The 19,475-nt window shown below is 39.5% G+C and overlaps 1 protein-coding gene and 1 long non-coding RNA gene across 2 annotated transcripts; one reads left to right on the forward strand and one right to left on the reverse strand.

Moving 5' to 3' along the window:
* Positions 1-753: 753 nt before the first annotated feature.
* Positions 754-2,707, forward strand: LOC145559641 (uncharacterized). The gene is made up of 2 exons (XR_014092818.1): positions 754-954; positions 2,356-2,707. It is a non-coding gene; the product is annotated as an uncharacterized LOC145559641 (long non-coding RNA).
* A 244-nt stretch (positions 2,708-2,951) lies between these two features.
* Positions 2,952-3,581, reverse strand: LOC145557500 (uncharacterized). The gene has a single exon (XM_081618677.1). It carries the CDS (start codon positions 3,579-3,581, stop codon positions 2,952-2,954), a length of 630 nt encoding a protein of 209 aa, XP_081474803.1.
* Between the last annotated feature and the right edge of the window lie 15,894 nt (positions 3,582-19,475).

Below are 19,475 nucleotides of genomic sequence, written 5' to 3' on the forward strand. Positions count from 1 at the left end.
TATCGTAAATTCGTAACAAGTGCATCACATTATCTAATGTCTTTGTACTTAAAGGATCAAAGTACAATGACTTCCTTCATTATTCATAATCAAACAAATGGATTGGTGAAGCTAGAATCCTAAGTCGAATACACGCATATTCTTAGCTACACAGTGTTTGGGAAAATCTCAGTTAGGACATCTAAGAATTTGTTAGGGATTTAAGGGTAATAATAATCAAGCTACAAATATCAAATATAATGACCAAGAGCAATAATAAAGCAATAAGTAATTAGTAAGTAAGCAATAAATAAGGAATAAGACAAGAAAGATAAGTTTAGAGATACTATACTGAGTAAGGACAAACTTCGTTGTTCAGCAGGGACATAAATCCGCAACCATAAGCAAAATAATTAGTTTATATCACTACACCAAAAACTAGATTAGAGATCGCAAAATATAGAACGGTTACCAAAGATAGGAGTTCTCCAGAAGAAATATAGAACGTATTGATATAAGAGGCGTTCTTTATGTAAATACATATGGAACGGTTAGCATAGTTAACCGTTCTCTATTTTTTTTTTTACTGAAATAATTTTAAAAAATAATTAATTATTATAGATTATATAGAACGGTCATCTTAACAACCGTTTTGTATTGTATTAATTAATTGGTTTTTTTAATTATTAGGTGGACAAAATATACGGAGTAATAATTTGCCCAATTTAATTAAAGGCGGCTATAAGGAATATTGAAGCACACGCTCAATTTCACTTTCACTTTAACTAATACCTTAAAAAAAAATACTGCATGTGTTTATTGCCGCGTGAAACCTCCATATAGTATAACCTTCAACCTCCATACGATGACTGTTCGCCATACCACCGCTCAACTGCCGCACCACTGCTCTACCGCCGCACCACCGCTCCACTGGCGCACAACTTCTGAGCACCGCACCACCCGCACTCCGCTGAGGTAAGTTCGAATCTTCTTGTTATAGACTAATTGAATTTTGATTATTTTTCAATCGAACCGCATGAATCATTCGAATTATGAAGGAAACATAATTCAATTCATAGTTTTCATCTATTTAATTAATTTGCAATTTGAGTTTTAGGTGATTGAAAAAAAAACCTCACAGTTCTAGTTTTAGGGTTAAATTCAATCGATTGTTTGTATGCAAATATTTCAGTTGAATTGCAGTAAGTTCAATCAAATTACCCTTAATTTTGTCGAATTTACATTTATTTCAATAGTAATCAAAATAATATTAGCCAAATTAATCCTACCTGAGTTCAATTTAGAACCCTAATCAGATAAAGAAAGAGGGGTAGGGGAAATTGATTACCACGGGATTATTGTGCTCTATTAATTTCAAATACTCTGGAAAATGGGGATTTTCGGAGATAGAAGCTATGAAACATGTCAAGAAATTGACTCAGTTGGGTCCTCATTCTGTTGGTTCTGATGCTCTTGACCTCACTTTGAAGGTTCTATATATTTCTTGAGTATTATGTATCTCATTCTCATAGTTCGAAACTTCTTTTGTCATTAAATTATGTGCCAATTTAGCTAGTGTGGCAAATCGATTATTATTTTTGCAATTTGGCAGTGGGGTTGATAGTGGTACTTGTTATCTACAATGTGATTGTTCTATCCTGTTTATGTTTTTATTAGTCAGTTTCTATAGGTGTTCTACTAGGATAGCTGAACATCAACAAAGATTAAGCAGATTATGAATAAAAAAAGTGTAAAATAAATTGATTAAAGTAAAATTAGCAACGTACCACCGTATTATCCTTACTATTAGATCCTTTGCACATCTCATTAGCTAAGTGATTATTGGGGTAAGTTGATAATGTGTATTTCCAAGGCAAATGTGACTAATTAGAAAAAGAATAGTTGTGATGTTTTATCTTTTTTTTTTTTTTTTTTTGACAAGACTTGTTGTGATGTTTTATCATGACTCACAACTTGAAAGTAAAAAATTCCATTCGAAATTATAAATAGCTAACTTGTTTTGACAAAAAAAATATGTGTAGCAGTATGTTTGAAATCTGATACTTTTGATTTGAAGTATCCTGGGTATTAAAGTTTCTCTCTTGGTTTTTTTTGTTTGACTTCACTCTTTATTTCTCTCTTGGTTTTTTGTCTGATACTCTGATTGTGTTGGCCCTTAGCTATCTGGACTTTTGTATGCCCTCTGTCTACTAAAATTTGCATACTTGATAAGCCTCTTCTCATGGCTTTTGCATCACTCGCCTTTCACTTAAGTGATCCTTGTGATTTTGTCTGCAATTAATTTATTGAATACAGTTTCTCTAAATACATCATTTTCAATCTTTCTCTTAAGGTTTTCCTTTTCTTATTGGGCAGTATGTGCTGCTTGCTGCAGAAAAGATAAAAAACACATCTCATTGGGAAGTTGATGTTGAGGTGGAAGAGTTTTATGTCAAGGAGGGTGCAAATCATCTTAATGGCATCTTATTTGTAGGGAAAACACTTATATATGCTGATCTAAATCATATTATCTTGAGGATCACCCCCAAATATGAATCTGAAGCCAAGGAAAACTCTGTTTTGGTTTCATCTCACATTGATACTGTTTTCTCAACGTATGTACGTGATTATAATATCTTTCACTGTTGTTTTGACTTTTGACTATCTCTGTATTTGTGACAAGCTTCTGAAGAAGAGTTTAGTAATATACTTATTTTCTTGAAACATCCGATGGACTAGAGCTTGGACCTGTGTTTCATGTCTTTAAAGGATTGGATCGAGTTAATTTGACGCTATTAAATTATATATATGAAGTATATTTTGATGGCTTTCGTCATATCTGGAAATATTTTTGTTAATTTTATTATACGGAAATTTATATTGCACGTATACAAGATCATGGATTTTCTTACAGGATAAATGTACGAGATTTTTTTTTTTTTTTTTGACAACACGTGCAAATATTCATTCATTCATGTAACAATTTCCACTTTGTCAGAAATGACAAAGGGTAAAGCAGGGGGTGGACATTCTTCCATCCACAATTGCTCCTCTGACAAAGACAAAGAGAGTTTAGCAATAGAATGGGCCACCTTATTACATTGTCTAGGCTGAAACAAGAAACTACTAACATCACATAAGCTAACAACAGCTAGAATATCTTCAACAATCACTTGGGCAGGGGTCCTTTCTTTGGATTTCAGCTGTAAGAGGTTAACAAGATGCAGGCAGTCCGAGGATATCACAAGACGACGGAGTCCAGCTTTAAACGCGAATTTGATCCCAAAGAGTAGAGCTTCAGCTTCAGCATTGCAGACATTGCCTTCCCCAAAGAAAGATTTGCCATTAACCATCATAACATCACCAGTATTGTCTCTAACAACCATACCCAAGCCAATTTTTCCATCCTTGGAGAGTGCAGCATCAGTATTTAGCATATACATCCCTGCTGGAGGGGGGGTCCAAGAAAGCACCCTTTCGATGTTTGCATAGCTTGTAGGAGGGGGGTTACGAGCATTAGCTGCTTCAAACTCACTAAGGAGGCAGAGCGTTTTTTCGCACGCAGACATAGCATCTGGTTTCTTCTTTTCAAAGGTCCACATGATCCTCAACTCCCAAATTTTCCACTAAAACATCATGAAGATTTCCCAACCTTTGTCAATGGTGAGTTTCTTCGTCATCTCAGCACACCAGTCCTTATAGAGGACAGAAACCATTCATTTGTGTCCAGTCTTAGTGGCGAAATCTTCCATAAAAACGGGCTTTCGGGGCATAAAGCGATCAAGTGCATAATCGTCTCGCTCTTTTCTCCACATCGAGGGCAGCAAGGATCAATTTGCATACCCCTTTTGCACAAAACTTCACGCACAGGGAGACCATTTCTCACCGCTCTCCACATAACCGATTTCACCTTTGGCGGAACATCAGCTTCCCATATTTTCTTCCATAGCTTTGCATCAGGTTCACCATCAGACGCACCTGCTGCTTTGCATCTGCAGATGGTATGCCGATCTGACAGAAAAAAAAAACCATTTTTGGTACCCTTCCAGAGCAAAAAATCATCTTGATTTCTCGGTGACAGACGAATTTTTTGAACGGCTTGAGCCTCAACTGTAGATATCCCTTGCACCACATTCCAGAACTTATGGCCCTCTTCATCAGTTACAATCCATTCTGAGACCAACATTCTTCTATCATCTTCAAAATTCGGGGATGAAAATAGACGAGTCCCAGGCAGACTAGGCACCCAATTATCCCTCCAGATTTTAATGTTCCTTCCATTACCCACCACCCAACTTGAACCTTCCTGTAACAATTCTCTTGCACTCATGATAGAGTGCCATGTATAGCTTGCGTTGGGGGGGATTTTAGCTTCCAAGATAGATGAACGGGGAAAATATTTTCCTTTTAGGACCCTAGCTGCAAGAGAATGGGGATGCTCAATCAACCTCCAACATTTCTTAGCAAGCAAAGCACTGTTAAAAGCACTCATATCACGCAGCCCCAAACCACCCTCTTTCTTCGATTTGCACATTTTTTCCCAGCTAATCAGAACAAGTTTTCTTTCTCTGTCTTTTTGCCCCCACCAAAAATCTCTGCACAAAGCATTAATATTGTTGATAACAGATTCCGGGATCTTGAAGCATTGCATGGTATATGTAGGGATCGCTTGTGCCACTGATTTTAGTAGAATTTCTCTTCCCGCTCTCGAAAGGTACCTCTCTTTCCACCCCTTGACCTTTTTCCACACTCGATCTTGGATAGCTTGGAAAACAAATTTCTTGGATAGGCCTATATAGGTAGGGAGACCAAGATATTTCTCATGTCCTTCCACTTTCATAAAGCTCATCTTCAAATGAAGCATTTCCTGCATATCGGCACTAACGTTACGACTGAAAGAGACCTCTGATTTTTCCAAGTTTATCTTCTGCCCCGAAGCCATCTCATAGGCAGTGAGAATTTCCATGACCGCATCCGCTTCACTCTCATTAGCTCTAGTGAATAGGAGGCCGTCGTCGGCAAAAAACAAGTGTGATATCGGATTAACATTTCTGCCAAGTTTCACCCCGTGGACCATACGGTTTTGCTCGGCCTTCCGTAGGAGAGCGGAAAAACCCTCGGCACATATAAGAAACAGGAAAGGTGAGATGGGATCCCCTTGGCGGAGACCCCTACTAGGCACAAAGCTCGAAGTCGGGAAGCCATTAACAAGAATGGAATATGAAACCGAAGAAAGACATTTCATAATAAGTGACACAAAATTCTGATTGAACCCCAATTTTAACATCATTCCTTCAATGAAATCCCACTCCACACGATCGTATGCTTTGCTCATGTCTAATTTCATGGCCATGTATCCCCGAATCCCTGACTTCTTCTTCCGAAGGTAATGGAACATCTCATATGCCACAAGCACATTATCTGTTATCAGTCTTCCGGGTATAAATGCGCTTTGATTTTAACTAATAATATCATCAGGTAGAATGATTTTTAACCTATTAGACAGAAACTTCGACACGAGCTTATAAAGAACGTTGCACAGGCTAATTGGAGGGTAGTCCTTGGTGGATTCACATTGATTCTTTTTGGGAATAAGAACAATGTGGGTATGATTTATGGGGTCAATCGGGGCATTGTTATTTAAAATATCAAGCACATATGAAACAACATCATCCCCAACAACATTCCATAAATTTTTATAAAAAAGAGTAGGCATACCATCGGGGCCGGGGGCCTTGGTGGGATGCATCTGCTTGAGTGCACAAGTGATCTCATCTCTTGTATAAGGTTCAGAAAGCATGGTATTCATGTCGGCAGTGACACGGTTCTCTACAGCATTCAAAACCGGTTGCATTTCATTCTCCCCATCCGAATTGAACAAAGACTTAAAATAACTCTCGAAAACTGCTTCAATCTCCTTTTCATCTTTTCTCCATGTTCCCCCATCATCATAGACGCCTTTAACAGTGTTCCTTTTTCGCCTCTGTTTCGCCTTCTTATGAAAGAAATTAGTATTTTTATCGCCCTCTTGAAGCCAATCTTGGCGACTTCTCTGAGCCCAGTATGCTTCCTCTCTTCCTTCGAGTTCATCTAATTCCGAATCAATCTTTCTCATCTCCACAATGTTGCTCTCGGTTGGAGGCAGATTCATAAGAGCAACCATTAAATCCCTGTGAGAACTAATTTCTTCTTTAAAATCAGTAGACTTTTTTGAACTCCATGACCGAAATTTCGAAGAACATGCTGCAATTTTTTGTTTAGCATCACAACTTGGGTCCAAGTTCCACGCATCAGAGATTATATTTCCACATTCATCATCACGAAGCCATTCTTTTTCAAAATTGAAACTCCTCCTTCTATTTCTTCTGCCACGGTTTACTAACAGCTGAGCCTGAATGGTGATTTTTAGTGGTACATGATCAGAGCGGTGTCGAGGTAAGTGCTCAACCTTCGAGCAAGGGTAGAGATCGATCCATTCGTCTGTAGCTACGAACCTGTCCAACCTCTCCTGTATGTTATCTCCGTCAGCCCGATTATTGCTCCAAGTGAAAGACGACCCAGAAAAATGCAAATCACGAAGGTTACATTTAATCATAGCATTACGGAAACCATCAATCTCATTTTGATTCTTTGGGTTGCAACCAATTTTTTCACTATGCATGGGAGTATATTTGAAGTCACCAAAGCATAGCCAGGGCATCACATTGTCCTCACCCAACCTTTCTATGAGCTTCCACGTTTCTTTCCTCCTGCCTTCATCAGGATAACCATAAATGCATGTTAAGCGCCATGTCGAACCATCATCGTTTGTTAAGTTGAAGTCCATATGGTTCAGAGAAGATGTGACCAAAGTAAGATCCAACTCGTCCTTCCAAAACATGGCCAAACCACCACTCCTATGCCTTCCTTCACCACTACAATCAACACATACAAAGTGCTCAAAATTCAGCTTTCTTTTTATACTCTCCCACTCTCTACCTTTTAACTTTGTCTCCGAGAGGAAGACAAAGTGGGGATGTTCAATGGTTACTACGCCCTTAAGCGCATTCTCTGCCCGGGGGCTACCCAACCCCCGGAAGTTCCAAGAAAGGCTTATCATTGCTGTTCGCGGGGCTGCAAGGCAACCTCCGCTACTGTCATTATGTGAAAATCATTCTCCTTTGTCTTTACAACTCTCTCATTTTCTACATCCCCTCCAGTGTATTCTTCAGTCAGTTTGTCCATTTCCATAGCATTCTTCCTCTTGCCTCGAACGCTCTCAACTTTGGATTCAAGTGGGTAACTTCTTTTAACAATGTTGACTTTCCTTAGCCCACGTGTAGGGGGGTCCCCACCATCACTGTCATGGGCAGTTAAAGCAGAAGAAAGCAACTATCCAGGGGTCAAAACTGCTTCTGATTCTGTCATAACCCCTTCATGTTGCACAGCTACTGTGATCCCAATAGGAGCCTCGGTTGCCTTACTTTGCTCCCCACTTTGCATTATTGCTACTTCTTGCAATTGTTTCTGCATTTGGGACACTTGCTTTTCGGCTTCTTTGTTGATAGTCTGACTCCCTTTTTTAAAGAAAAGACGTCTTGCACAACTACTGCCTTCAGCCCCCTTGTCACTTGTATCACCCTTGTTTGACTGCCAAGGAGATGCTCTGAGGTTCTCATTGAACAATCTCTTTGGATTTTCAACATGTATAGCATCATCGCAATCCTTCTCCCCATGTCCAAGCTTACCACACACATAACAAAACAGGGAAATCTTTTCATATTTCACCTCAAAAGTTTTTTTCTCTCCACCCCTCATCTTTAGCCTAACCTCTTTTACCAGGGGCTTTCGGAGGTCGATCATAGTTTGGATTCGTAGGGACTTGTTGATACCCACGATATCCAGTTTATCCATGGTCAAGTAAGTTCCTATTTTATCACCAATCGTTCGAGCATTTGCTTCATTACTCCTTCCAGCAAACGGGAGATCATAAACCCTAATCCAAAAGGGTGATTGGTATAGGGGAGTTTTAGAAGGTTTTTTTATCTCCCTGTACATCACATAGGGCTAAAGTATGGCGATCAAAGTGCCATGGACGGGCTTCCATAACAAATTATTTATCCTTCCAATGATAAAATTGGAAGAAAAAGGTGTTCTTGCCGATACTGTTCGCCTCCATTCCATACTTTGGATTCCTGATGCGTTTCATAGATGCAATTAGGGCATTGCTATTGATACTTCTTTCCGTCCAGACTTTCCACACAACCCCCAACACAACCTTAGATTCATCATCGTCCTCAGTGTCTAACTTCCATTCGCCTTCATCTCTACATTCTTCATTAGTGATTTCATGGTTGGGAGAATTATCACCCATTATGAAAGGAAAAAAAACAGGACAAAAATCAAAAACGAAAACGAAGAAGAAAAAAAAAACCTTTGAGAATCAAAGGATAAAAACCCAGCAACTGCTAGGGCAAAACCCTTCCAAGAGAACTGCTCTAGAGGGAACGTTAGATAGAATTTATTTCGGATAAATGTACAAGATACAAAACAAGAATACAACAAATACAGGTGTAAAATGAAATACAAAAATAATATAAATTATTAAAATACAAGATTAATACAATACGAAGTATAAATTACGTAAAAGGGTAATTCGAATAATTATGGCCAGATTTAAAAAAAAAAAAAACATTAAAGAACTGCTATCTAACTTTAACCATTCTCTATTGTAATTCAATATACAACAGTTAAATGGCCTAAACCGTTCTTTATTCCTTCCTTGGTGTACGAATTTAAGAAGGGAAAAGAGAACGGTTGTGACTAACAACAGTTCTCTATTTGTTATTATCTAAATCGCCTAAATGACCCGTTCTCTATACTTTATACATCGCTTAGCAGAAGAACGCCCCTAAGGCGATCTATAAAGCCTATTCTAACAGTTCTATAAGGCCTTTTTTGTAGTAGTGTATTGAGGTATGTGCGAGCGTAAATGAATGTTATATTGTCTGATTTTGTTATTTATACCTAGGAGCCACTAGGGTTACAAAGATATCGAATATATTTGACCACGGAAGATCTTTCTTGACTTTATCTTGTTTCCCTGTGCAGTAGGTGTATTCTTAGCAAGTATCTTCATGATTGATATTCTTGATCTTGCTTTCCTTGTTTGCTCCAATAAAGTCGTTTTGCCTGATTTGGTGTGTCTCTTGATCATGGACTGGTGCCTTAAATGTGTTGGGTTGTTTATTGATACAGGCCCAACAATTGCCCCTAATTTTTATGTTCAAGTATTGAAGGTGAAAATTACCTAAAGGAAGCAGTTGGAGAATTTTTCGAATTTTGGAAGTTATTTCAACGGTTAACAAAAATAAGGAATGTGGTGGCAGTTTTAAGGCAAGTGTCTTGATAATCGTGAAGAGGCGGTTTATTTCTCTTGCTAGTATTTATTGGGTGTGCAGGCTTGCATCAAATCATTTTACTTTTTGTCCCAAATTTGAATTTTCCTCTGGTATTTTCTCTCTCTTCTCTGTTCTTCTCTGTTTTTTACTTCTTTGTTTTTCTTGTGTTTTGCGATGGGTGACGCTGTGAGAGTAGTGTTTGCTGGGGTTGATGAGGGTGTGAAGAAGCTGACCTTTACTGCACAGAACGTCTTCCCTGTTAAAGATGTCTACCTTTCTCATGTGACGAAGGAGGATGTTCAGAGAATCTCTGCTGTTGCGCGATTTCTTGATGGAGTTGTGGTGAAATCCAATCTTCTAGGGAGAGGGTTGATTGGACTGCCCCTGTTTGGGTGTGTTTCTTCGAGTATCCCTTTATGATTGAGCATACTTTTCTTTTCTCTCCCCTTGTTCGTCAATTTCTGCATAGGGTTAGGGTTTCACCTTGTCAATTATTGCCCAAACTTGGAGGGTTTTGAGAATTCTCGATTTGCTGAGTGCAAAATTAGGTATAGAGCTTAATGTAAGGGATTTGTGTTATCCTTACACTATTAGGACCAGTGGAAAGGGTCGAGTTGGACTCCGTTTGAAAGATGGTGTTGGTCCTTTGGTGACAGATTTGGAGAAGGCGTTTGACAAGAATTGATACCACAAGTTTCTCTTTTTGAGGATTGACTCGTTGGGTGATGATTGTGATTTTTTTATTGACACTGTTAATGCCCCATGTATTTTATTTTCTTGTTTTCTTTGTGTTGTTTTCCTTCTTTGTTGATTTGGGTCTATTTGCTTGATGGTTGTAGTGAGTAAACTGAAGCAGCGTTCTCAATCTCTGATTGATAAGTTGTAAGAACTGAGTGCGAACGAGAGGTATTTTATCAAATTGACGCAGCCTGAAGCGGTTGTCCAGATTGAGACTTTGGACGATTCAGATTCTAATCAGAAGGCTGCCCAACCTATGTATCAAGGTACCTTTTCCTTTTTTTATGTACTACTGTATTGGTATTGTGTTGTCCTGCTTGTTGTATTGTTGTGTTGCTCTTTTGGTACTGCCCCTTTTGTTGGGAATGTCATCTTTATTTGCTTTTGCCTTGTTGGACATCTGCTGAATGTGTTGTATGCTTTGTAGATACCTCTAGGTCGTTGAGATCTCATGATTTGCTTAGTTCTTCCTCCATCCTAGGTCGCATTAGATCGCAGGCTTCTTCTAAGGGTCCAGAAGATGTCCTTGCCCCGGCTAACGTGATTCCCCTAAGGAGTGCTCCTCCTCCACCTCCACCTCGCAACAATCTTAAGAGAAGATTGGAGATTCCTACTGATGTTGATGCTGTCAATTTTCTTATGACTCCTTAGCCCCTCATGTGGGTAATTTGCTCTTCCCGACCTTTAAGGAGCGCCAGTCCTCGCAGACTTTTGCTGACCTTTCTCAAGAGGCTGCTGCGCAGTCCTTTCAGGTATAGTATACTTCCTTAAAAAAATCAACAATATTGAATATCTAGATGTGTCGTCCTAACTTTGCTGTGTGCTATTGCAGAGTTTTCAATCGTGTTTAGGTGTTTTGAACAAGGTGTCAGAGTTCACTCAGGCTTATGATGTCATGAAGAAGGAACGTGATGCCCTTGCTGATAAGTACAAAGCTGCCACTGACGCTCTGAAAGCTGAAAGGACCAAACACAAGGAGTGCCTTGCTGAGCGGGATGGGTTGAAGAGTACTTTGAAGGATGTTGTGAATGACTCTCTTGATGCGGCTAGCTATTACTTTGGGAAGGCACGCTTGGAGATGATGGAGGACTATCATCAGGGAAAGCATGAAGCGTGGGACTATGCTGTTGAGAAGTCTGCTTTTGAGAAGACCTTTCCTGCAGGGACTACTGCTCCTGGCACATTGCTGATGAGGAAGTCAACTCTCCCATGAACGAGAATGCTAAGGATAGCCCTGAAGACTCAAAGTCTGTTGCTGAAGAGAGGGTTCTTGTTGACAACACTAGGGAGAATTAGTTTCAATGGTCCTGTGTCACCTGTTTGTTCTGAACAATTTTTATTTTCTGTAAGTTGTGTTTGTTTGTACTGCCTTAGTGTAGTTGGATATTTTGTTTTTGTGCTGCCTTGCTGCGGATGGATGTTTTTCCTGTTTTGTTGTAATTTTGCAACTAAGTAATATTAATGTTTGTTATGCTATGCGTATTTTGTATTGACTTGTGTTTTTCTTTGTATTACAGTTGTACTACAGTTGTATTACAATTGTATTACTGTAGGCGTCGCTCGAATTGCGCCTACGTTAAAATCATGTTGTGAATATGCTTGGCACTCATAGGAAGTGGGAATTGACATAATACGATTAGGGACAAGGAAAGTAGGGAGCCGCCAACAAGTTTTTAAGGAACTTGTAAACCGTTCACGGATCATAAAAAGGCAACCACGATAAGGGACAACGATAGGCAGCAACGATTGACCCGTGAAGGTTACACCCCATTCATAATCCATGAGATTACTAACTCAATATGGTTCGGAACCACGAAAGGAGGATCGGGGATGATGGTACGAAGTGAGTCATGGAGTCACATTCGCCCGTATTGGCCTCTACTCGATTCTTATAGTGAAAAATGATTCCTGCAATCTCAAAGGCATTCAAACAAAAATTCAATTTGATCCAAACTATTATTATGCTAAATTGGTTGAATATTAATGCAACACATAATTCTAAAATATTTGTGATCACTTGAATTAATAACAAGATTAAAAGAAACCTAAACCGGTTGTCCAAATTATCTTATTAGGCGTGATTTTCAATTACATATTCCCTTTAAACATGCAATATTGTGATCATAATAACAATAAAATAAACATTAATATTGGAAGCAATTTAACAATAATTCTAACAATACAAAAATCGTTAGAAAAATAATAGAAATAAAAGGAACATAATTCTTACATTGATTCTGTTTGTTTGCAACTACAAAATAATAAACGAGTTAGTAACTTCAAGGAAATAATAATAAAACAATAATTAAATTAAATTAAATAGAATTGATTTGGGGCCAAACCCTCAAACAGTTCTACCTTTCACGCCTTGGCTTAAGGACAGAACCACGAGTAAACTATGGACTCCTTGGAGTACTTGAAGAAGGAATTTTGAAACAAGAAGGGTAGGCTAGTGTTTAGGCTAAAGCATAGAAGAGAGAAAAATAGAGAATTAATTGATGCCCCGTACATCAAAAATGAGGGGGTATTTAAAGAGAAAATGTGCTGAGGGAACATACGGAACCCTAAAATGATAAAAACCCTAAAAAAGTATCCCGCGACACGGCAAACTGTACCGTGACACGGGAAATCCACCCGTCAGACGGGAAACATTCCCGTGACACGGTGCAAATTTTGTGTGACGCGGGAAATATTTAGTAAACGGGGGAGAAAACGCGTTAAGGGTTTACGCGGAAAGGACACGGAATGAATTATTTTGGGTTTAAAGGCACGAAAAGAGGAAAATAAGTTATGATTTGGGGAAATGAGATAGAAGTTGGGTTGGTTTATGAAATGGAAATATGGATTTAAGTACTCCAAAATTAAATACTCAACCTGACCCATAATGGCGGTGAAAGGTTGTTCATCATCGGGTTTGGTTTTGGGGAGACATTTTTAGGTGTCTACAGAAGCCCCCACGTTGACTGAGTTTGTAGAAACGTCAGTTTCGAAAACGATAGTCAAAGTAGTCGATAGGGACGGAGAATGATTTAAGACGTTCTGCGATCCTAAATCACTCTGTATACGCCAATACCTGCAAAAAATGTTAATTCCACGTATAAAAGAGTAAATGGATAGAACACTTATCTGACACCAATTTATCGGTGACAAATGAGTTTGGTATTTTCCTATGCTTGAAGGAATCCACCGGATGACGTTTGTTGAAATTCTTTCCATGCTTAAGGAAAGCCGACAGATGAGTTTGGTAGCTTTCTAAGCCTGAAGAAACCTACTGGATGACACTTTCCATGCTTGAGGAAAGTCGACATATGATTTTGGCGTTTTTCTATGCTTGAATAAATCCACCGATAATGCTTTCCATGCTTGAGGAAAGCCGACAAAGGAATTTGGCGGTTTTCTATGCTTGAAGAAATCCACCGGATAATACTTTCCATGCTTGAGAAAAGTCGACAGATGATGAGATTACAAGTCTCTGTGTATCGAGAACCTTGCGTCATGAAATGATGCTTGTCCCCGAACGTGGGCTATAAATGGTCCGCTTGTCCCCGGACATGGGCTTTAGATTGTCCGCTTGTCCCCGGACGTGGGCCGTAGATGGTCCGCTTGTCCCCGGACGTGGGTTGTAGTTGGTTCGCTTGTCCCCGAACGTGGGCTGTAGATGAGACCTGCAAAAATAAATTTGCCAATGGACTCGTATATATTGTGATTGACTTGACCACTGATTTCACCAAGTTTGACTTGATGTGACATGACAGGTGTATGACTTGTGAGTGTGTGTGTGTGTGTGTATGTGTGTGTGTGCAAACACAAGCAAACGAAGATGCAAAGGCAAAAATTTTCCGTCAATTTTTGTCATGAGTGGAGGGTACCGACTTTCTCCTAAAAAAGAAAGATGTGAAAACTGAACTTTTATTTTCGAACTTCCCTCGATGAGAAAATTTTGAAATTTTTTTTAAAACTTCCCCAAAAGAAAAGACGCGAAAAAAGGAAAGAAGTAATTAACTTCCTCGTTGAGCAAGACAAAATGAATCGCATGGATTGAATTGCTTTTCTTGAAAGTAATGTATGCATGATGCATGTCCTTAGGCCAGGAGGCTAAGGACAATTACATCATGTGACACGATGAATGAACTTAGGTCATGGGGCTAAGCATCATATATGGTGTAAAGAAACGATCTTGAACGTCACTTAGGTCTGGAAGCTAAGCACATATACAGATGAAGAGATTATTGCATAATAAACGTTGCTTAGCTAGGTCAAGGAGCTAGGAACGATATGCTTTGTATGATTAGAAATCATTCATATATAAATGTTGCTCGGCACATTATGCGATGCATGAAACAATGAACATTGCTCAGGTCAGGAAGCTAAGCAAGTATACAATGTTTCTTTTAATGAATGTTGTCTTGAAAGATGATGAAGCATGCATAGTGTTGAAACAAGATTTCATGATAAAGGGTTCTTAAAGGGAAGGATGATTGATATGGATATGGATGTGTGAGTGAAGTGTGTGAATGTGATACTAAGGTTGGCTGTAAGGGTTATGGCGATGGAAAGAGATGTGAGAAGAGTTAAAGATGGTAGGCTAAATGATGTGGGTTCAAGCCCCCAAGTCTAGCTCTAAATGGGTAGGGGTGAGCATTGGATATTCTTTTGACTCGATCATGCATATGAATGTGGTCGCACCTCAATATGAGGTTGCCTACGTATCCGTTAGGAATCAGGCCGAACATAGCTCTAGCCTAACTTTGAACAAGTGTATGTACACCTCAAAGAGGTCTTTCAAGGGTTGTAATATGGTTAAGCTGATGGTTTAAGGAAGAAAGGGGTAAAAGGCTCAAGACCCGAGAGAAGCCCTCAAGACGTGTAATTGTGAATTTTAAAATTTTGAATTTTGCAAGTTTATTTTCAACATTTTTTTTCATTCTTTTGAATCAATGTAGGCAATCTCAGATCATGCGGTCCATCACTCACTTAGCATTCATGTTTCTCAGGCACGGTACCAAGCACTCGATAAGAGACGCAATTCGAGATGTGTTCGTATCAAAGACATTGGAACACTTGCCTTTAGACATTGTTTTATTGTTGCTTTGCTGCTTTTTTTTTTATTTGCTTTTTTTTTTACTTGCTTTTTGAATGTTATACAATTACACATCTTCCAATCCCAGGGTTAAGTGAATGTGGGTTGAAGAAATGAAGGCCAAACGTTAGACGAGGCTCAAAATGGTTGATGAAGAAATGGAATGTGATTGAACGGCTAACAGAGAATGACAGGGTTGCAAAGGTGCCTCAAGTCATTGGTGTACCTTGGGTTTAGTTCGGTAACTGATTTTTTATTATTATTATTTTTTTTTATTTTTGAGAATGAATGAATGAATGAAAAATTCTATGATCGAGATGCAAAGGAAATTTGCTCATTTCATTTTATTAATGGAAAAGGTGAACGAAACACATGAAACATATAAAAATTCAGAATGGAAAACCTATGCTAGACATGAATGGGGGAATGGAAATGAATGATAAAGAAAGAAATCATGAAATCTTGCACGAAGGATCTGCTGTGCGCCTTGTGTTCATTACTTCTTGTCGCCTAGAGGGACAGGAAGTTTGTTTACATCCACCAAGTCTTGAATGACGTCCTTCAAATTCCAACATTGCTTCGTAGTGTGGCCCCTTCCTTGATGGTACTTGCAATGGGCATTGGGATTCCATTTGGCGCTCCTTTCTTCAGGTTTTGGCTCTGGAAATGGCCCAATAGGTGTGATCAAACCTTGACTGTAAAGGCGATCAAAGGCCGCATTATAAGTCATTCCTAAAGGAGTGTAAGTTCTTTTCTTCTTGGGCAATGGAGTATCAAGAGCTAACACTTCATTGAGATCAACTTGGCTTATATTGTAGGTAGTATTTTCGTGCTTAGAAGACGAAGAAGAAGGATGGTCGTTCTTCTTGTTTTTCCAAGTGTTATTATTGTTACTACCAGCAGTCTTTATTAGCTCATCCTCGGTATTGATGCCGATGTCGTATACAGCTTCGAAAGTGTTCAGTGGAAGAAATTTGAGATGTTCCCTATATTTATGAGTCAGATTTTGAATAAAGAGGCGAACCATCTCTCTTTCTCTGGGAGGATCTACCAAGAGTGAAGTTGTTTCCCTCCACCTGTTCAGGTAAGCTGTGAAGCCTTCATTCTCTTTCTGTTTGAGAATGGAGAGTTCACGTTTAGAAGTTTTATTTTGAATGTTACACTTGTAACGATTCATGAAACTGTCGGTGACATCTTGCCAAGTCGCAGTATGCTTGGCATCTAAGGAATAAAACCATTGTTGGCAAGCATGTTCTAAGGACAGAGGGAACACCGTAGGGAAGAGTGTTACGTCAAATCCCTTAAGATCCATGGTTGCAGAGAACGCCTTCAAATGGAATATTGGATTGTCAGTAGGCTTAAACTTTGGAATATCAGTAGTGGAGAACTTTTCAGGGAGTCTGTCCTTCACATCCAAAGGAGTAGGAAGCCGTTCCACATAAGTGAAATCCTCAGAAATCTTACTCATTTGATCCTTCAGTTTGTCAAGGGTGGAAACAGTGACCTTGTTTTGTTCCATGGTAGTGACCCTAGTGGTAAGGGTTTGCATCATGACAGACAGTGCCTCGATGGATTTGTTGATGTTCTCAATATCTTCTTTAGTGGCCATTGAAAGGTGGTGAGCAATGGAGATGGAAAAGTTCTCTTTGAACGCCTATTAGATCTGAGAGATTGTTGCGGTAATGACTCGAACCGTATTAATCTATCCCTGTTCCTTGAACAAGTACTGTGAAATAAAATAATTCACTTAATTATTTGACTCATTGCTCAAGATAGGAAAGGAAGGAAAAAATAGAAATTTGAAAACAGGTGAGAAAACTCCACTCATTTTTTTATTATGACGAAAAAAGGGTGCATGAACCTAGTATACGATCATAAACGACCTGGTGCACAACTCGAGTCAGAACATAAAGAAAGTGTGTGGACTATACTTGACTCGTGAGTGACTAAGTGATGTTATAAGACTCGTGGTATGATCTTATGGCTAGACATGTGAACAATAACCAAAATGACTGACGCGAGGACCAAATTAACACGGAAGACTTAAAAAAAGCCGACTGGACTTATTTCAAGGGCACCGTGACACGGAAAACTGTACCGTGTCACGTGACAAGCTTCCGTGACGCGGTGGGTTTTTTTTTTTTTTTTTTGGGGAAATCCACCGTGTCACGGTAGAAATTGCCTTGACACGGTAAACATTCCCGTGCCACGGTGGATGCTGAAGTGGCACGGGAATTTTTTTTTTTTTTTTTTTTGGAAATCCACCGTGCCACGGTGGAAATTGCCGTGACACGGTAAACTTTCCCATGCCACGGTGGATGTTGACGTGGCACGGGAATTTTTTAGTCGTTTATGTCGTGTTTTTAGGGAAAAATGCTTGATTTGCGTGTTTGTGTGTTAGTTTAAAGAAATGCGTGCTTTTAATGGTTTTTCTTATTATTTTATTCATTTCTTGGCTATTTCCTTCGCTTCTCCGTTTGTTTGACTTGTTTTGTAGGTGCGTCGAGCTTCCCGGGTTTTAATCATCAAGGAGGGAGCTCAAGTGCATTCAAGGAATTTAACGTGGCACGGGACTTTTTTTTTTTTTTTGGAAATCCACCGTGTCACGGTAGAAATTTGCCGTGACACAGTAGAGTTTCCCGTGGCGCGGCAGACTGTTGTTTTTTTTTTTTTTGGAAATCCACCGTGTCACGGTAGAAATTTGTCGTGACACGGTAGAGTTTCCCGTGGCGCGGCAGACTTTTTTTTTTTTTTTGGAAATCCACCGTGTCACGGTAGAAATTTGCCGTGACACGGTAGAGTTTCCCGTGGCGCGACAGACCTTTTTTTTTTTTTTTAAACCACCGTGTCACGGTGGATATTTGCCGTGACACGGTAGAGTTTCCCGTGGCGCGGCAGAATTTTTTTTTTTTTTGCTGCAGGTCCACCGCGCCACGGTGGACAGTCTTGTGTCGCGGCAACCCTTCCCTTTTTTTTTTTTTGCTAATTACTAAGTGAGTACGGTCCATTGGCAATCGTTAGTCATAAAATAATCCACCATAGACAAAGAAGGATCGTTAAGGTTAGGATCAAAACGACCAAACATAAAACACGTAGGCAAAATGATGCAAAGAATAGTTCGCAACCTAAGGTCAAGTTCTATGTTCGACTATGGTCAAGTTTATTTGGTGTCAATAGGGTACCATGGTTAAGAGTTTGGACGCGTTAGCAAGGCAGCCTCCCTTAAGGGTGTATGCCAACGGGCGGCTCCGCGAGTTTGTGATGAAATTGAACTCGACTCCATGGTTTGGGTGGATTTAATAACTCGGATGAACCCTTATTGCCATGAGCGTTTTTGGGTTGATAGAGCTTAAATTCCCCGGGGCTAAGACGTATGTAGAACACACACGTTTTTTCAGAAAAATCAAAGGAAGTTGACTGTGAGAAGAGAAAACAAGCCACTAGACTGATTTTAGGACTGCCGTGACACGGTAGAGGTTCCCGTGCCACGGTACTGCTCACCGTCTGACGGGGCACTGTACCGTGACACGACAGATTCTGCCGTGGCACGACAGTCAGAAAATCTGACTGGCGCCCTGTTCTCCTTCATACGCAATCAAGTTATTCAATTTCTCCTACGGGACAGACCTAACGCGACGTTTAAACGTCTATGCTTATGCAAAAATGCCAAATTAATCACAGGAATATTTTTCAAGAATCTTTCAAGTCTCATCCACTCATCTTAATTAAATACCGATCACTCAAATCGATAAATAACCAAGAATCCTCCCAAGTGGAGTCGCCAAAATGTAGGCGTTGCTCGAATTGCGCCTACGTTAAAAGCATGTTGTGAATATGCTTGGCACTCATAGGAAGTGGGAATTGACATAATACGATTAGGGACAAGGAAAGTAGGGAGCCGCCAACAAGTTTTTAAGGAACTTGTAAACCGTTCACGGATCATAAAAAGGCAACCACGATAAGGGACAACGATTAACCCGTGAAGGTTACACCCCATTCATAATTCATGAGATTACTAACTCCATATGGTTCAGAACCACGAAAGAAGGATCGGGGATGATGGTACGAAGTGAGTCACGGAGTCACATTCACCCGTATTGGCCTCTACTCGATTCTTACAGTGAAAAATGATTCCTGCGATCTAAAAGGCATACAAACAAAAATTCAATTTGCTCCAAACTATTATTATGCTAAATTGGTTGAATATTAATGCAACACATAATTCTAAAATATTTGTGATCACTTGAATTAATAACAAGATTAAAAGGATCCTATTAAACCAATTGTCCAAATTATCT

The sequence above is a fragment of the Chenopodium album genome, chromosome 9 (genome assembly GCF_948465745.1).
Source record: "Chenopodium album chromosome 9, dcCheAlbu1.1, whole genome shotgun sequence".
In the NCBI taxonomy this organism is placed as follows: Eukaryota; Viridiplantae; Streptophyta; class Magnoliopsida; order Caryophyllales; family Amaranthaceae; genus Chenopodium; species Chenopodium album.

Coding starts and splice junctions, on each gene's coding strand:
- LOC145557500 (XM_081618677.1), bottom strand. CDS start 3,581: ATGTGGACCTTTGAAAAGAAGAAACCAGATGCTATGTCTGCGTGCGAA.